Genomic DNA, 18,095 nt, shown 5'->3' with positions numbered 1-18,095 from the left:
GTACTGAGTCTTCACCTATAATACCTAATGAGTCTAGAGAACACCTGATAAGAGATCAGAGACATCCAGAATCACTCCAGACCCTTCAGATTTCCTTTTTTATGTTGGTGCCGCTCCTCTTCAGTTCTCCCCACTCACTTTCTATAGGGTTCAGGTCAGCGAACTGGGATGACCGTGGCAGATGCTTTTCTTGTGCTCAGTGATTTGTTAATTAATTATTTAATTTCATTTAAAATTCTTGTTCTCTAAAGAATTAAGGTTAGATTTGAGTTATTGTTTAAATAAAATGATACAGATCTTGTAGAGCCATCTTTGATCATATTTACCAAGTGTTTGAATGATTTTGAGCTCAACTGTATAAGATGTGCATTTTATAGATACAAGTTGCAAGTTCTTTAAGGTGGGAACTCTATTCTCCCTTGAAATCCATTCCCTGGATGTAAGAAATAATAAACAAAATATATTTGATTAAAACCGATGACAGACTGTACCACACTGTGGATACTTTATTCGATGTTGTTCATATAAGTCAATATTGTCTGAAAGTCTACAAACGAATAAAAGTATCGTCATCTATTTATTAGAGAGGGCTGCAATAGCAGCAACTGTTCAAATGTAATACTTGAAAACACAAAACACAACCTTCAGTTTCTTTAAATCATTTATTTCAAATAAACTCTCATTTTTTTTCAAGTTTTTTTTGCATAAGTGCAAAGTGCACCAACAGCCACCTGAGGGAAGACTACATCCATAAATAAAAAAAACTAAAACAAGAAAAGCGCACATATATTAGTACAAAATTCTTTAAAAAATTGCACAGTTTAGGTGTATAATACACATTTGTCAACTATTTCCAAACATAAATAAAATGATAAAAGGCTCATAGAGTAAACAAAAGTCACAAATTGAAAGTAAAAGCATTTTCCCACTAATAGAATTAAAGCTGAATAATTGGGAGACCCTGTCAGTGATGTCTGGTGCCTCTGTTCTGTGCTGATGTTTGACCAGACAATAAAAATCTATTGCTAAATACATCAGTAGTTCAGTCCTACTACAAAATATAGAAGAGTACCGTGGTCTCCTGTTATCAGAGTAGTGCCCCTGTCATACACACAATAAAACCCCCTTTTACTTGCAATGTTCAAAAAGACAATCCCAAAATCCAGTCCAATTTGTGATGGAAACGTCTGAATCCCTGACGATGTGTATTGCGTTGTGAGGGGTTTGGGGGGAGAGCAGCTCAGCGTCGATAGGGATGGAAGCCCTGTACATTGTGGTTCTGTCCTCGTCCAAAGCTGCCAGCTGCCGGTTGGGCTCCCGACGAGGGTGCGGAGGGGGCTGCGGCGTATGAGGCAGTTTGCTGGCTGGGATCTGCAAAGCTATGACCAAAAGCACTCAGGTCCTGCCCATAACCTGTCCCAACAGACATGAAAAAAGCAATTTTAACCTCTGGCAAAGGTAATGAAAGTATTAATGAGAATTGTTAAAGGCTAGGCTTTCTGGGCACCGCACATCACCCCGCAGAATTTTGGTATAAATTTGGTTTATTGCACACCCATAACTTCCGCGGAAAACAAAAGAAGATATGTTGAAGAATGTTGGTAACCAAACGACACTGACCCCCATTGACTTCCATTGTACGAACACAAACCACTGAGACATTTCTCAAAATATCTTCTTTTGCGTTCCACAGACTCGTATACAGGTTTGTATGACTGACATAAGGGTAAACAGAAGTTTTATTATTGGGCAAACTATCCCTTTATAACAGGCCACATGCACACTGCACAATACAGTTGTCACTCCTTTCCAAGGCGCTTATTCCCTTTTTGTACCCACAGAACTTGGTTATTTATTTATAAACAACCAAACTCCTTAATGAAATTCTGTAATGACAACCAGACGTTCATTCAAATGTTGAAAGTAAGAACAACCTGTTAATGTTGCTGAAACTTTCTCCACCACAGAACAGCCCTGTTGCCTCGAGGCCACCCACCCATTACAGACCAGAGAAAACATGCTGTTTAAAAAGTCACAAAAAAAGGACAAACAAATCATGCTGCTCATACTACTTATAACTTCCAAGATGCACTAATTAACAGAATTAACATTATTATTAATTTCAAGATGCGAATATTACAAGTACTTATCAAACAGACACACCAAACAGGTTAAACTGCAGGCATTCGTGTTTCTAGTTAACATTCACAAAGTCAGAAAGTGAGAGTGACTACTGTATTCCATACACACACAGAACGGTAATTGAAGGGATTCACTCACAAATTGAATGTGGTTCCCACTTCCAAAACTTTGCAGTGTGTATGTGGCCAAAGTATCTGAATCTATAAACAAAAAGAGACTCTTTAACAAAAAGAACCAAATCATGAAAAACAGCAAAATAATATGTGTTGATGACAGACAGATAATGAAACGAGGGCTGTCAAACGATTCATCGTGTCCAGAATAAAAGTTTGTGTTTACATAATTTTGTAATATAAACGCAAACGCATGCATGCATATATATAAGGAAAGAATAAATGAATAAACATTTAGATATAAATTAAATTATGGATAAATATAAAGAAATATTAATGTGTTTATAAATACAAAATGAATATGCATAGTACACAGACATATATTATGCAAACACAAACATTTGTTCTCGGTGCGATTAAAAACGATTCATCGTTTGACAGCCCCAAATGAAACATTCAAAGCATTCTGGATCAAGTAAAAAACACACATGTGCAGAAAAAAGTAGAGCAGAAATACAATCTTAAGTTAATTTAAAAGACAAGAATTGAAGGTTACACTACATGAGCACAAATGAACAGAATGGATCAAGTTAAACAAACAGACAGTACTGAAGTCAAACTTCCACCAGATCTGCCGAGATTTATTCAGGTGTGATTCTCACACACCGCATGAGGGGGATCAAATCTACAGAAAACCCAGAAAAGCCGAGACAAAATTAGATCATCCTTCTGGCAGTAAAGCAATGCAGTGACCAGGTCATAAAACTTAAAATCATCAGTTTTGTTCATATAGTAAACTACAGCTACAAAAAAATCAGGTTTCAATTCCGTGATCGTAGATCGCCACGTAGCTGTATTTTAGTATATCGTGTGTAAAACTGAAGAGATATGCCTCAAACATACGCATACGACACATGCATATTGCACATGGACTTGACTTTGGGATGCATGACAGAAACAGAACTGAGATGCCTCATGTGTTGACAGGCTCTTGACGTTAATTCTATTGGGTTGAGTGGTGATAAAATGCAGTTGCTCACCTACCTGCGCTATATCCCTGCTCTTCCTGTACATAAGTGTGAGAAGGACGCGTGGGTCCGTAGGCAGAGGGGTCCTGAGGATAGTTACCCAAGCCTAGCAGGGAGATGAGGAGACCAGGTTGACTCGACCCAGAGAGAGTCTGACTTAACTACTATCTTACAGCTCCTACCCAGGAGAACGCTGCCCTCTCTCTTGCTCTCAGAGCTCATGAGCAGAACAGGTGGATGGATCGGCCCTGAGCTGCTAATGCTGCTGCTGAATGAGTGCGTTTATCAGGCTGATAGGTGCTGATGGATGAAAGCGAAGCGGTGGAGGGACAAACAGCGGCTGATGAGACTGCTTCATAAGACCGCCCACCCGTACAGCGCACAACCCACGCTTACTGCCTGACCCTTATTCTGAAAAACCCACGCTAATACATGCACAGACTGTCTGTCCTGAACAACTGTAAGGCAGCTCGCTTATAACAAATGGAGACTAGTTTATGTTTAATTTAAGCCCAGATACATAAATTAAACATGTCTGATGAAAGATGCACATTTAAAAAATGAATCGTTTGGGTTTGTTTCTTGTTAATAATAATCTGCGTGGCTTGTTCTGATATGCTTTAGAATAACCTTTGGGTTTTTCAAGAAAACCTTTCCCTCGACACAGCTCTTATCTCAAACCTAATAAAAAAGTTGAATGTAAACTGATATCATTGTGAGGCAGGTATAAATGTTACAGTTACTATGTCCTACATCTTACCATCCTCCTGGTTCTGGCTGTTCCTGCGGACCCTTTCAACGACTCAATCTATTTCTGTAGAGACATTTCTATTTCCTGTAGACTAATGGATGCTCTACATTTCGTCTACACTGTGTCGGCACCTGCAATCAAAGACATTCGCCATATATCTTATACTTGGCAAAGTTCTGAAGTCAGTTTAAAATTCCCATCTGCCCTGACCCGCCCCACACCCATACTGAAATCTCATTTTAACACCTCATATCAATGGGATGAAAACCCTTTAAAGTGCACTTGCGTTAGTCAGAAGCGTTGTCTGGGTAAGCAGCATTGCAAGTACAGGATGATCTAATTCACGCGTACTCTGAATAAACCTCCACAGACCGCACGGCCAAATCTAGACGTCTTGAAGTTTATTCGAGTGAGGGTCTGTGTGGAGGCATGTGTATGTGATGTCATCATGGCCGTTCAGCCGTGCGAACACAAAGCAGAACCCCTGTGATGGACGACGGCACATCTGCAGTGATTTGGTTCTGCGTTTCAGTGACTTCTTACCATATTGGCTGTAGGAGAATTCAGGCTGTGCTGGGGCGGCTTTGCTCAGGTCCTGAGAGGGAGTCGTTGCTGGAGCATACGCCAGGGGTCCTGCCCCTGGTGTGGCGGGAGGAGGTGGCATTCCTTGTGCTATGAACTGGTCACCTTGCGGTGTGCCAAAACTATATCCTGTGTGAATACAAACATAAAACATAAAATAAATCGTTACAATATATTTTCAGTTTGGATGTAGGATACTGATTCAAGAGTTGCAGTTCTTTAGGTCCCAAATGGGGGTATTTGTTTTAAGGTCATTAAATTAAGAACGTTGGTAACCAAACAACACTGACCCCCATTGACTTCCATTGTATTGACACAAAACCACTGAGACATTTCTCAAAATATCTTTTTTTGTGTTTCACACAAGAAAGAGTCATACACAGGTTTAGAATGACGTGAGGGTGAATAAATGATGGCATTTATTTTTGGGTGAAATGTCTTTGTTAAGGTTCGGGACCAAAACTACGTTTTATTTTAAAGTTAAGTAAACCTACCCTGTCATTAGGTGTGACACCAGATGTCGCATACACAAGGTCTTTCTTCTGAATTACAAAATCTAATCCACAAAGATGTTTAACAAACTCATTTCTGATACAATGAAGGAGGAAATGTTTCACTTACCAAACTGAGGTTGTGTGCTAAAGCCCTGTTGGGGGTATCCCTGAGGTGCCCCGTATCCCCCTGTAGGTTGTGCTGCGACTATAAAAGCATTGAATGGAGAGGGAGGCTGCACGGGTGCTGCTCGGCCGGCAGATAAAGGCGGTCCATACCCAGCTGAGACAGAGATTTCAGTTCTTTGAGTCAAAATTCAGCAGTGAGAAAAGGCCAAAACGTTTGTGGACGGTTTTTCATGCCACAAATATTTTTGCTTCAAAAAACGTAGGACAATTTAATAAACTGTTGATTAAAAGAGAAATTACTTCATAAAGAATGATTGGTAAAAGAACTACACACTAAAAAATATTGGTTTTTTGTTGGTTCAACTTTAAAAGAATAAGTTACCTGGTTGGCCTAATCATTTTCTGTTAATTCAACCTGAAAATATCAGTAAACGCAATGAATTCCAGGCAAACTAATATTTTTTTAAGTTGAACTAACTATATTTTTACAGTGTATGGATCACCTGATCTCATATTTCAGAGTGAAATAATAATTTAATTTCAAATAATATTTATTTTTGTATTTCATGCAAGAGAAGCCTTCACGTATCAAACTATAAAATACCAGTACAGTAAAATATAATGTCTAAACCAAACTATAATATAAAAAAAACATACCAAGCGGCTGACCTGTAGACACCCAAACACCTGAAACAAAAAACACCTTTTAACTCACAACCACCAGACTGTGAAAATACATAAGAACTTATATTTGCATCCGTATTATGCGCCTGACAAAAGCCGAGCCAGACTCCATTCAATTAAAGTCTGCAGCATTTCTGTATTCATGCCAGGTGCAACAGTCTTATTTTGGTCAAGCTCTGCATGAAAACATCGCCCCCCTTGCAATGTACAAACTCAGAGTGGATTAAGCCAGATGGTGTGAACGGTGCAGCCAGACCTGAAGCCGAGCGTTACCGACACCAGTTGGCTCTGGGTGTCATTTTTCAGGTTGTGCTCCCGCTGCGTCTTGGCCTGTGGTGTCACTCACCCTGAGGCCCGTAGGTCTGCTGCCAGCTCGGAGCAGGTTGTGCTGCCCAGCCATTGGCTGTGGTCAAGATGGCCCGAGGCCCCCACTGATTGGCTCCTAGCTGACTAGGGGCGGGAGCTTTGCTGTCGCGAGGCTCCGCCTTCTTGACTTCAACCTGCACAAAGGACAAGAGGTCGTAACTAGCAAGAGGAGAATGAACACACTGCCTTCTTTCCCCACACTCACCAATCAGATACTTTAGCCCTCGCCTCAAAACAGATAGTCTTACTTAGGCCAAATACAAGACTGGAGTCCAGATAGAGTTCTTCTATTTGAGATATTTTTAATCAATGTTTCTGAGGTACTGGAGTTTAGGTTTAAGAATAAAAAGGGTTTTTTTTTTATATTCATTATATCAGTATATTTTTCATATTTATACAGATATTTCACATGACCACAGATGTACCTGAGAAACACTGTCCCTATGTATATATCTTATATCTCAGCTCTTTTACGTACATATACACTGCTGATAGAAAATGAAGACTTACCTTCCCCTGGCTAATGCTTAAGAATCTCAGTTTAGATACGACAATAGAAAAATAAGGGTCAATGATGTTTAAATGTATGATAATCTAACTGTATCAAATCATTAACATGCAAATATTAAAATGGAGATCAAAGATGAATCTTCATACTGTGTCATATATGAACTTTTGTCGAGAAAACCTGTCCAATCATCCACAACGCAAACAATGTAACAGCAAAATAATCGTAATAGTTTTGTTTTCATTACTGTGATTTTATTAATATTTTAAGTTACCCTTTATTTTTACATTATTTGTTTTCATGTTCATTTTTATAAAATTTTGTTACATGTTTTCCCCACTTAACTATTTGTTTGTTAATTTCAACGTTGCTTTTTATTTTAGAAATTTATTTTCAGTTGACCAATGTGTTTTTTATTTATTGAATTTGATCTCACTTGTTTTGTAAATATTGTTCTTCTCTGTAAATATATCGGCCAATAATCGGTATCGGTCGATATATCCTGTCAATCTAAAGAGGACAGAAAAAATGCGATGAATTTGTGCTCTGTAGATAGAAAATGATCAGAAACATCACCAGTTTGATGTTCAATATTAGTAATCATTATATAAATGAATAACATTCAGAAAGTTAAGAAATATCGTAATCTTCAGAATCAGCAGATATCACTCTGAATATTCAGATATCGATGCATCTCTAGTTATTACTTATATTTTATATAGTTACTATTGCACAGAATGAGAAAACAATTTTGGAGTTTTCTTCTTTTTCAAATAATATTTAGACTGATATTTTATTTTGTTTTCAATAAACACAAACATTTAATAATTTAAGTTAACTTATAATGGCACACCTCTCCTCTGTACCATGTTGAGTTAAGTTCTTAATCTTAATCCTTTATTATTTGTCTTAATCAAAATGAATGATCTCATTATCCAATTAAACCATTGACATTCTACATCAACCTAGAAAAGCAGTTTAACACACATAGGGTAGTTTTACTCCGGTTAAAATAGAGATCCAGAAATAGGGGCGAGAATCTAAATGGGGTGAGTTATTGAGGTCACCTTGCATCAAGATCGAGGGACGATATTTTTCCGTCGGAAAGGAGTATAAATGTAACGACTCCCCTTCCGTGTCTCTCCTCCTCTCACAGTCGACCTAATTAGGTATCAGTTGAGCGAGTGGTCTGCGAGCCTCGATTCGGCAACGCGGCTCCCGCGGGCATAACCGCTCAGAGTGATGGGACGCCTCGCGCGACTCCACGAGTCCGACAGCAGAGCTGGGATTTGGTACACAGTTTGATATGCTCCAGTTTCTAATTTTAAAACGTATAGCCCCGCCCCCTCTAGTCCCTCAGCAAATATGTCATGTGAAGAACAATAACCCAGGTAGCGATAGCACCTGATTCCTTCAATAGCCGAACCCGAGTCCCAATGTAGGGCAGGAACTGCGGAGGTGTTCTGCAAACTTGTTGGAAGAGATTTTTTCACTTTAAATGAACAGTCACGAGAAAACGCCCCGGGAGACCAGACGCAGGGATGGTTTTGCATGAGTCGCTTTGCATTCTGGGACTGAACAAAAAAAGCGCTTAACGTATTGTCATGCTGCATTACTTATTGTTATGCTGCATTACTTAAAAGGCCTATAAGTCAAAACGCGTGCGAACTGTGAGCTTGCGTTTTCAGAATGCAGGTCAACCTCGTATGAGTCATGTTGCGACTGATATTATTACTGAGTCTAGCTGGTGAGGTGAGATAACACGCCTTGTTCGGTCTCGCGCTATCCAACCAAACAGACTTACAAACTTGACACAGGTATTAGAAAATAATCTCACGCTGCAGAGATGTTTGCCACCCACCCAAAGACCCTTTTGAGTCTAACAGACACAGTATGGAGACTCTAACACTGGGGTCACATAATTGAGATTTCTGTTTGCCTTCTGGGATAACATTGAACTCAAATAGTGACCTGACAGAAATGAATAACCTGAATACAAAAAAAAAGAAAAAAAAGGAATGTGACCGGTTCTTTAGGTGCTGATAAAATATTTGATTGCAATCCTTTATAATCCAACAATAAAACAAAATCATATCATTACTTCATTTAATTGAATTATTTAATTTTATTCCCACGGCATTACTGCACCCAGAGAAATGGAACAAATGAACCAAGCCTTGGGCGACAAAGCCATCAGTCTACAGTCTGACACAATGACTCAAATGATCTTCCATAATTTACATACGCAACATCTTGTAAACGTGCCCCACATTGGAAGAGAAATCTTTCCCCGGCTCCCTCATGCATGATGAATGTCATTGAATAAATAACACCACGTTTGCTCTAACGTTCCGTCGCCCAAGCTTTGGTTTCTGTTTTAGGGGGAAATAAAACTACAACTACACACTTTTTTGCCCATGATGTCGTGAAAATGCATGTTGACAGCCTGGTCCACTGATTGCTCGGCCTCGAAAGTAATAAATCCAAAACCTAGCCAACGACCAAAAGTCAATAGAGCAGCAGGGTGTTGGGACAGAACAGCTAGAAGAACAAAAGAGGGGCGGGGTGGGGGGTTCCTGAGGTTCGGATGACATCACGGCTCATGTGACCGGGAAAGGGACGAAAGACAGATCTCGAATGCTTTAACCTTGAACGTATTTAATCATTAACAGCCGTAGTAGGCATTTGATAACTCAGGCCGGCTTATGTGACCTCAATGATACCCTGACTAGAGTTTATGGCTCTTTGTTATTTGCCAAATAAAATTTTGTCTTTATATCTAGTTCATCCGAACCTCACTTTATTCACCACCCCAATCTTACACAACAATGCGAACAGCAACCACAATTCTCAATGCATAACATGATCTTTACAACTACAGGTTTTGAACTGTATTTCTCAAAGTCTCCCAAAATGATGCACTATTTTGGGCAAACCAAGAGAACAGTGTAACATTGTAAGCACCACGAGGATATAAGGAAATCTGTGAAACATTTCATACAGCCCGGTTTCTTGTGTGGTGTAACTCCAATTAATGCTGGATTCCTGAGATCTGCTCCTGAATGCATTTCGCAGGACTCTGTGACGGAGAATCGGTAAGCGACAGCGCGCACCCACGTATGCAGGGGTCGAGGAGGACTATTAAAACGCCACTCAAGTGGGTTGTTGAAGCGGCGCTGGTTTCCAAGGTCACTCGCGCGATAAGACGCAGCAGTGGCCGAGTTTAGCTACACCAGAACCACCAGTATGAACTAGTTTCTGTCTGATCAGATAACTGTGGCAGAACTGGGCTGCGAGAACCTCCACTTTGGGATCTAACCTGATTCCGATCGCGCGTCCTTTGAGAACGAAGGGATCTGAGAATTCGTACGCTATCTGGAGCAGAACCATCTGTCTACAAGAGGACTAAATATACCCAACCTGCCCTTCATCATCAGGCCTGGTTTCATTAAAGAAAGTTGCCCATTATAGAGGCTTTTAAAAGTCAATTTGATGTCCTACATGCATGAAGCCATTGAGAGCGGGTTTTCGACAGCAAGAACATATCTTTAGCTCTATAGTTTTATAAACCTTAGCCATGTACATTCAAAATGTACAATACTGAGGTTGCAAGATACATTGAAATGGTCAATATTTTGCAAATGTGCATATTGCAATGGTTTACAGTAATTAAAGATTTTAACAGTACAAATGTTATTCAAAGTAAAAAAAAATTGGTTAGACGGATATCTTAAATTCCATTACTTTTACAAACTTTTAGCATTACTGTATAGCATTTTTACTACAGAAAACATAAAAAATGTAATGCATTTTAAAAACTTCAAGCTTTAACGTATTGCGTATTGCATTATAATTACAAAAATAAAATGATTTAAATTAATTTTACAAACTTTAAGCCTTATTGAATCACGTAGGCTATTGCATAATAAACTTTTTCTTATCGCATATTGCATAATAATAACTACAAAAGTAAAGTAATTTTACAAACTTCAAGCATTTTGCGTAAAAATGACTAAGAATAAAATACTTAATATTATATATTTTTTATTATTATGCGATTCGGTAGTTTGCAAAAATCATTTAAAGTTCATTTAAAAAATAAGCATATGCAAATTACTGCATATACATTTTTTCTGCAATATCAAGCAGCTCTATACACTGCTATAAAAATCTATGTAAATATAAAAGATTCTTCAGCAATGTTTTCCCCAACTGATCATCAAGAAGTATTATATATAATTTGTCCCTTAAATTAAATAGATTTTTCATTTAATTGAATACTGTGAACTAATTCGAAAACTGACTAAAAACATTTAAGACGGGTAAAATGCAAACATTGGGATCAGGCCGAACCCCTAAACACAGTAAATGAGAGAACAGAACTGTGAGAGGTCATGGCCACAGATTGAAGCATTAACTGCGTTTACACCAGAGAAACAGGCGTGCATGTGTTTAACACCAGGCCTTAATCTGTGTGGTGCAACTATCTGTACTGTATCCTACAGGAAAGAACAGACATATCTCAAGAAAAACGTTAATGCATTCAAACACTTGACACGGAAAACAGGGACATTAGAAGAAAGATAGAAAGGTCTTACTTAATATTCTACATTAAACATTCATTTTGTAGATCAATCAAATGTAAAACAATCATTACAAAAGAAACTTATGGATGCCTAAAGGTTAATAAATGAATTTCAGTGATTTAAAAGGTAACTGTGAATGTTCGCATGGCAAACTATTCCACACATCCACAAAAAGAGTGAAATGAAAAGCACACTCGTTTGAATAGTAAAAGCAGGGGGAACAGCTGTGTATACACAGACAGCGCCATTCTGGATACCTTAGTCAGGATAGATTTTTCGTTCAATCGTTTCAAATGCTTATTATTTAAGGCAACGTGTAATTTTGAGAACCCTTTAATAAATTTGAAAAGGCATGTTTTGAGCCGTTCATTGGCAGGACATGACCATACCCAATCACAGCCTTGTTTTCAAACACACATTACAATGGCAAATAAATGGCATCTAACCTGACTAAGGTCAATGAAAGGACATGCTTTGAGCAAATGTACTGTATAGAAAATGATTTGAAAAGAAAATGCCATTTCTTTTTTTATCTTTCAGGAATATCGATGAGCTTTAGACAGCTGAACTGGATCATGGTTACAGTCAGTTTTCAGTGAATGCTGACTGGATGGCATCTGAAAACTGGCAGACATGCTGCGTAACGCTGCACCGAAGCTTCAAGTCACCAACAGATGCGCGAGAAGCTGAGTCGAGCTGCGTGTTCGATGCAAATGTCTGCGCGTCGTGGATGCTACTGATTTGCCTTGCCACCATGTGAGTGTCGAGACGCCAAAGCCAGCATCACACGTACACACGCATGAAAGAGACGCACGTTCTCTTCTCTTTGGGTTGGAATAGTTTGTCATGCGGTGATGTGAGAGAGACTGAATGGGAGCAAATCTGAATATGTGGTTTACCTCGAGGCCTTTGTTTCTCAGCGTCGTAGATCATGACCACCTCTGTGACCTTCAAAAGGGAGAACAGGACACGTGAAGGGTGAAACAGACGAAATGATATACCGGTATATAACATGTCATATATGGTGGGGTTAAAAGATTTGACAGCAAAATGAAAATCTGTGATTTAAAATCCAATTTAACTTGAAAATACAGTTCATTTGTTTAACAAAAACGAAAGAAATTTCAAGCACAAGTTGTCATATATTTTGCATGTTAATGAACAGAAATCAAATGAGGTTTTTCTTTTAATAATAAAATAAATAAATGAGCAGATCCATTTTGCACAAATTTGCAAATGGTAAAAATAGGAACTTCTTTTGATTTCATTTTTACACTCAAGTCGTTATGCTTATGATACATTCCGTTCAATTACAAAAATACAAAATAAAAGAATTTTCACTAGACTATTTTCTCAGATGTTTGAACTATTGATGCTCATTCTGTGCATCCTCTGACATCATTACACAACATTTGATGTAATTTTATCTGTTTAATTATGGGTTAAACAGGTCTCAAATGGTCTGTTTCAAGACAAACAACACATTTCTGCATCTGTGTCGACCTCACCACTCCAAATCTGTTGAAATAATCCCTGAGTTCAGCTTCTCCGCAATTATGAGGAATTCCTCCCACAAATATCTTCTTAGATTTATTGCTCTCGCTTTTGCTTCCTTTCTAAAACACACAAAACAGAGCACATTTTAGCAAGGGATAGACAAAGATTGTTTTAAACAAATAATTTGTCTTAATTTCACCCAAACAACACCAGTGCAAGTTTATTCTGCGGCATTGAGACCTCAGTCGTTCACAAAGGTCGGCACCCCCCCTTTGCTTGTTTGATGAATATTAAACTCCACCAAGCTCCCATAGAATTCACAAATTTTGCCAGACATTTTAAAAACAAACAGCATATGGTTTCACATTCTTAAATTCTTACCCAGCCATCTTTTGCCCGAGTCTTTTCAGGCTGCATGCCTCTAGGCGTACATGGCTTTGGGTCAATCTGCACAAATAAAGAGAAAAGCATTTAATTTGTGTTACAAAGTTAAACCGCAAGCAAAATATTCGACATTTTAATTTTGCGAAGACAACCGCTGCTTACATTTCTCCCATCCAGGTTATGAGGTTTGGTGTCCAGGACGGTCCGTACGCAGTTGGGGTCTTTAAACTTCACAAAGCCGAAGCCCCTGGACTGATTCGTGCTTTTGTCTTTCATAATCACGCAATCCACAACCTCTCCGTACTGAGAAAAGTAGTTTCGTAAAGTCTCTGACAAAACAAAAAAATGCATTTATTCTATAGAGCCTCACAAGCAGATTCATACAGATTCAACGTAAAACCTCAATGCCGCTCTCAGTAACAAACCTTTAATGCTTTACCATGCAGATTTTACAAGCCCCTTATTAAAACCACATAACGCTCACTATATCAGTTCCATTAGAGTCTTTCGGGGATAAACTGTGGTTGTTTTCAGTGCTTGAAGCAACTAAATTCTGCCATTATTAACTGCAGTGCCCGTCTCTGCTGAGCACACACCTACAGACATTTAATTCTAGTTTTGTAGCAATAAAAGCAGATGGTCTTAAGAAATGCTTTTTAAAAACATTATTATGTTGCTTTGCGTGCAGCAAAGCTTTAACATTAAAAACACAGTTATTATCTTGATCATGTTTTAAATTGATCTGCTCAAAGTATTTTACACAAGCTACTAGACGTTATCCGATTTATATCACTAGCACCTAATGGTTTCTACACTCGAAATACTACAGCGTACACTTATATGCCATATTCACAAAAAAAGGCATTTTCGTGAATCATACACCACGCGTTTATAGACTTAGCATTTACGTATTTGGCAGACGCTTTTATCCAAAGTGAGCATTTCATGAGCACCCTGGGATTCTATTAGACTAGAGTTAGCTACAGAGTAACTATATAACTCTACTGATATATAATGACAGTTCTCACTCACCCTGGGTGGTGCTCCAGTCTAATCCACCCACAAACAGCTTCCTGCAACACAAAGATGAGGGAATGTCACTTTCCATTTGAGCTCATTCAGAAGAGAACATGAGTCAAGGTGAAGGAGGAAATACATATTTGCCCTTGGCACTTAAGTGTGATCTGTGCGGTCTAACGGGTCAGGATAAACACCCGCTAATCCGTCAAAACGAATCCAACCTGCTCCCGATCCATCCACGAGCTGCTGGTTAACCGGTTATAACCGCATGTCGACCCCAGACCAATCCTCTGCATGAACATTCTCTAAATATTTAAGAAAGCGAGCAGGTTTGATGGCACGACTTATCACGTCGAGAAATAAAGTGACGGAAACCTGCAGTTTGATTTGAGAAACTTAAAGAGATCGACGCACGCGACCAGTCTGACAGCTTTGACAGCTCATGTGGTTTTCTCCAAACATCGTTCTCTTTAGGTATTAAAACAGTTTTACGTTAAATAACACGCGATGGTGTCGATGTCACTCTTCTCATCACACCGAACGAGTTTCGGATGTGAGCGGGGAGCCCGGCGGGCTGGTTGTCCGGTACCCGCTGTACTCCGGGCGGCCCGCTGCGCATCTCTCTCCGCTGGAGCGGGACGGCTGCGTTATATCCAAACACTGCGGGAATAGCGCGTCTCTTACCCGATTTCATCTCCGGCTAAGTTGCTGTTCATCTCCGTGGCGAGGGTCGTGGACGGGAGTGCTGACATGGGTCCGCTCGCTCGGTCTCCTGCCGGTCTCCGCCGCCCAGGAAGGTCACACTCCGCTTTCGGTTCAAACCGAATCTGCGCAACACTGACGCGAGCCACGGGGCGACCTGGCAGGGGCGGTGCAACGAGCGCCGTGCACGCTGGGAAATGAAGTTAAATAGGACAAAGTTGCGCATATGTCAAGAATTTGTAAAAAAAAGTCTTTATAGAAATGTGCTAAATTGATTCATGTTAAATTGGAAATCGTGAAATATCGACTGTTTTATCAGACTGGCCTGAAGTTAAATGCCGGTTTGTGTTTGATTATAATATGACACATTATTTTAGATTTAATTAATCTTTATATAAATGTATCTTATTTTGTTTTATTGTATATTGTTTTATATATTAAATTAAATTAAAGTCAGGGTTAATTGATTCCTTGCAAAGGTCTACCTTAAGTTAAGTTGGTGCCACATAATATTTGTTTGTGTTGATGATGAAACTGCCTATAAAACTAGATTTTCTTCAAAAGGATTCTTGTTAAAGGGATAGTTCACCCCAAAATAAATTCATTCAGCTTCATCCCATTCAAAGCTCGTATACGACTCTTCTGTGTGACACAAAAGGACGTCAATGGAGGTCAGTGTTGTTTGGTTACCAACATTCTTCAAAATATCTTATTTTGTGTTCTGAAGAAAACAGTCGAACAGGTTTGAAATCACATGAGGAATTTTTGGGTAAACTACCCCGTTAACGGATGTATTCTTACGTATTTTTTCGTGCCATGAATTATCAAGAATCACGTCATTCAACAAATAGTTGCAACATAGATTCCTATGAAGGGAATTATGGGCTATGTTTCTAAACCCTAAAACAGATAAACAAATGTTACACACATTGACTTTTATTTTGTATATAAGCACGTATATGTATGTTATTAAATATTAAAATAATAAATAAATGGCAAGGCTCGAATAAAGTGGTTTGAATGGTGATTGATTGGATGATAAGTCAGATAAAGGTTGAATATCGTCTATTGTTCAACAGGTTTAATGACACACATCTGGAGGTTCTCTGTGTTTATCTATTTTTACAGAAGCAAATTAACTTGCTCTGAATCGTTTATTTATAAGCTTATATAAGGGGGGGCTGCTAGAATTTGAAAGTCTTATTAAATTAACACTGCATATAGGAATTTATTGTGTGTCTGATATTTGACCTGTGTTTTGACTTCCATAACCTTTTATGTTTTACTTATAGTCAATGTTTTCTTGTACAGCTGCTTTGTAACAATGAAAATTGTAAAAAGTGCTATATATATAAAGCTGACTTGACTTATAAATAAACGATTCAGAGCAAGTTAATGTGCCTTAACCTGATCATTTTTGGACAGTAACCCAGTGCCAAAAGGACACTGAAATGTTTACTGCATGTTGTTTTAACAGAAAGAAAAATAATACATTTCTAGTTTCAACATTATTTGTTCTTCAGACATTCCTCTTTAAAAGAAATGCAGTGGCAGATCTTTTTTCAAATGACCCACATTTAGTCTTGATGACTGAAAATGTGTCCATTTTAGCAGTTATCTCATGAAGCAACATTTGGATCCTCATTTTTGTAGAAATTAAGCATATAGGGCTTAATAAAATGATTTCCCAAAAGACAAGTTGGTCAATTACAAGAACCTAAAAGGACATTTAGATTTCTCTAGCAGTCCTGGAGTTAAAGTCCTGCACATTTTGTAAAAATAATACCTTTTGAGCTTTCACCATTGGCAAAAATCAAGGATTGCTAAAATTAACAGACTCACTGTATATACAGATCTCAGAGTAAAAATAAAATTATGATGCTGGCATATTATTTAATCTCATTTTTACCCCCTTTAAGATGGCTCCAAATTTCAGGCAAAAATTTATAATAATAATAATAACTTATTACATTTGTATAGCGCTTTTCTGGGCACTCAAAGCACTTTACATTAGAGGGGGAATCTCCTCAACCAAGCATCCACCTGGATGATGCGACGGCAGCCATATTGCGCACCACACACCAGCTTAATGTTGGAGAGGAGACAGTGTTACGAAGCCAGTTGGTACATATGGGGATGATTAGGAGGCCATGATGATGTATAGAGGTGAATGTGGCCTTGCACCCCTATTCTTATTCGAAGGACATCCTGGGATTTTAAATGACCAGAGAGTCAGGACCTCAGTTTAATGTCTCATCCGAAGGACGGTGCTTTTTGACAGTATAGTGTCCCCTTCACTATACTGGGGCATTAGGACCCACACAGACCACAGGGTGAGCGCCTCCTGCTGGCCTCACTAACACACTACTAGCAGCAAGCTAGTTTTCCCAGCAGGTCTACCATCCAGGTACTGACCAGGCTCAACCCTGCTTAACTCCAGTGGGCAACCACTCTTGGGCTGGAGGGTGATGTGGCTGCTAAAAAAAGAAGAAAAAAATTACCACCGTGTACAAATTCATTGATTACTTAATAACTATTCATCTGTGGCATTTCATAATTTTTTAACATCACTCCAGATGTTGGTCTTGCTTCTAAAAAAATAGAAAAGAAAATAGAAAATTCGAGCCGGGGACCTCTGGTTGAGTTGACATGGAATGACCCCGACGTTTTTAATGAGATTACTGCATTCCAGCATGATGGATTTTCAGTGCTTGCATTAGGCAAAACATACATACTTTAACATCTTGTACAATTACCTTGTAATTTATTAAACATAAACTAAGGACGATTGAATCATCTTGCATTTTGCAACCGCTAGAATTTGAAGAGCCTTCATACCATCAAGTATGTGAGACGGCAGCCTGCAAAACATTGACTGAAATGTTGACAAAATCTGCAGGAATGTGGCCATCTGGTATTTGCAAAGTTCAGAAAGTCCACTCGCTCTATGCAGTTGCACAACCTCAGCTATCAGTTTCATGTGCTTGGAGCTGATACTTCTACGCATAATTTAACATTTTATTTTCATCACATAGTATTCAGAACGTTGTAAACGTTATAACTGTACCTTCAAGGTAATGCATAACCAAGTAGGCCATTGCAACAGAAAAGT

The 18,095-nt window shown here is 38.8% G+C and overlaps 1 protein-coding gene across 3 annotated transcripts; it reads right to left on the bottom strand.

The window, feature by feature from the left end:
- Positions 1-645: 645 nt before the first annotated feature.
- dazap1 (DAZ associated protein 1) lies at positions 646-15,157 on the bottom strand. 3 transcript variants are annotated; one of them, XR_013788092.1, is made up of 14 exons: positions 14,966-15,136; positions 14,294-14,334; positions 13,424-13,590; positions 13,259-13,324; positions 12,889-12,996; positions 12,280-12,328; positions 9,202-9,284; positions 6,267-6,420; positions 5,894-5,923; positions 5,238-5,390; positions 4,578-4,745; positions 2,281-2,342; positions 1,935-2,020; positions 656-1,413 (listed from the first exon to the last, which is right to left on the bottom strand). XR_013788092.1 is itself a non-coding variant. In XM_079483459.1 (13 exons), exons 1-13 carry the CDS (start codon positions 15,031-15,033, stop codon positions 1,396-1,398), a joined length of 1,167 nt encoding a protein of 388 aa, XP_079339585.1. In that variant the 5' UTR covers positions 15,034-15,157; the 3' UTR covers positions 646-1,395. The 3 variants fall into 3 exon arrangements, 2 of the variants coding, with proteins under 2 accessions (XP_079339585.1, XP_079339586.1); XM_079483459.1 differs by lacking the exon at positions 1,935-2,020 and having other exon boundaries at positions 646-1,413; positions 14,966-15,157; XM_079483460.1 differs by lacking the exons at positions 1,935-2,020; positions 2,281-2,342 and having other exon boundaries at positions 646-1,413; positions 14,966-15,104.
- Between the last annotated feature and the right edge of the window lie 2,938 nt (positions 15,158-18,095).

This window comes from Barbatula barbatula, assembly GCF_947034865.1.
Source record: "Barbatula barbatula genome assembly, chromosome: 20".
Taxonomy (NCBI): Eukaryota; Metazoa; Chordata; class Actinopteri; order Cypriniformes; family Nemacheilidae; genus Barbatula; species Barbatula barbatula.
The sequence above is the reverse complement of the archived record's forward strand: the minus strand, read 5'-3'. Positions and strand labels throughout refer to the sequence as shown.

Bases quoted from the DNA above. Each gene is read 5' to 3' on its own strand.
- dazap1 (XM_079483460.1), bottom strand. From the start codon at position 15,033: ATGTCAGCACTCCCGTCCACGACCCTCGCCACGGAGATGAACAGCAAC. The intron at 13,325-13,423 runs GTAAGCAGCGGT...TTATTTGTGCAG, and splicing joins ATAACCTGGATGGGAGAAAT to ATTGACCCAAAGCCATGTAC. The intron at 12,997-13,258 runs GTAAGAATTTAA...TGTGTGTTTTAG, and splicing joins CTCGGGCAAAAGATGGCTGG to AAAGGAAGCAAAAGCGAGAG.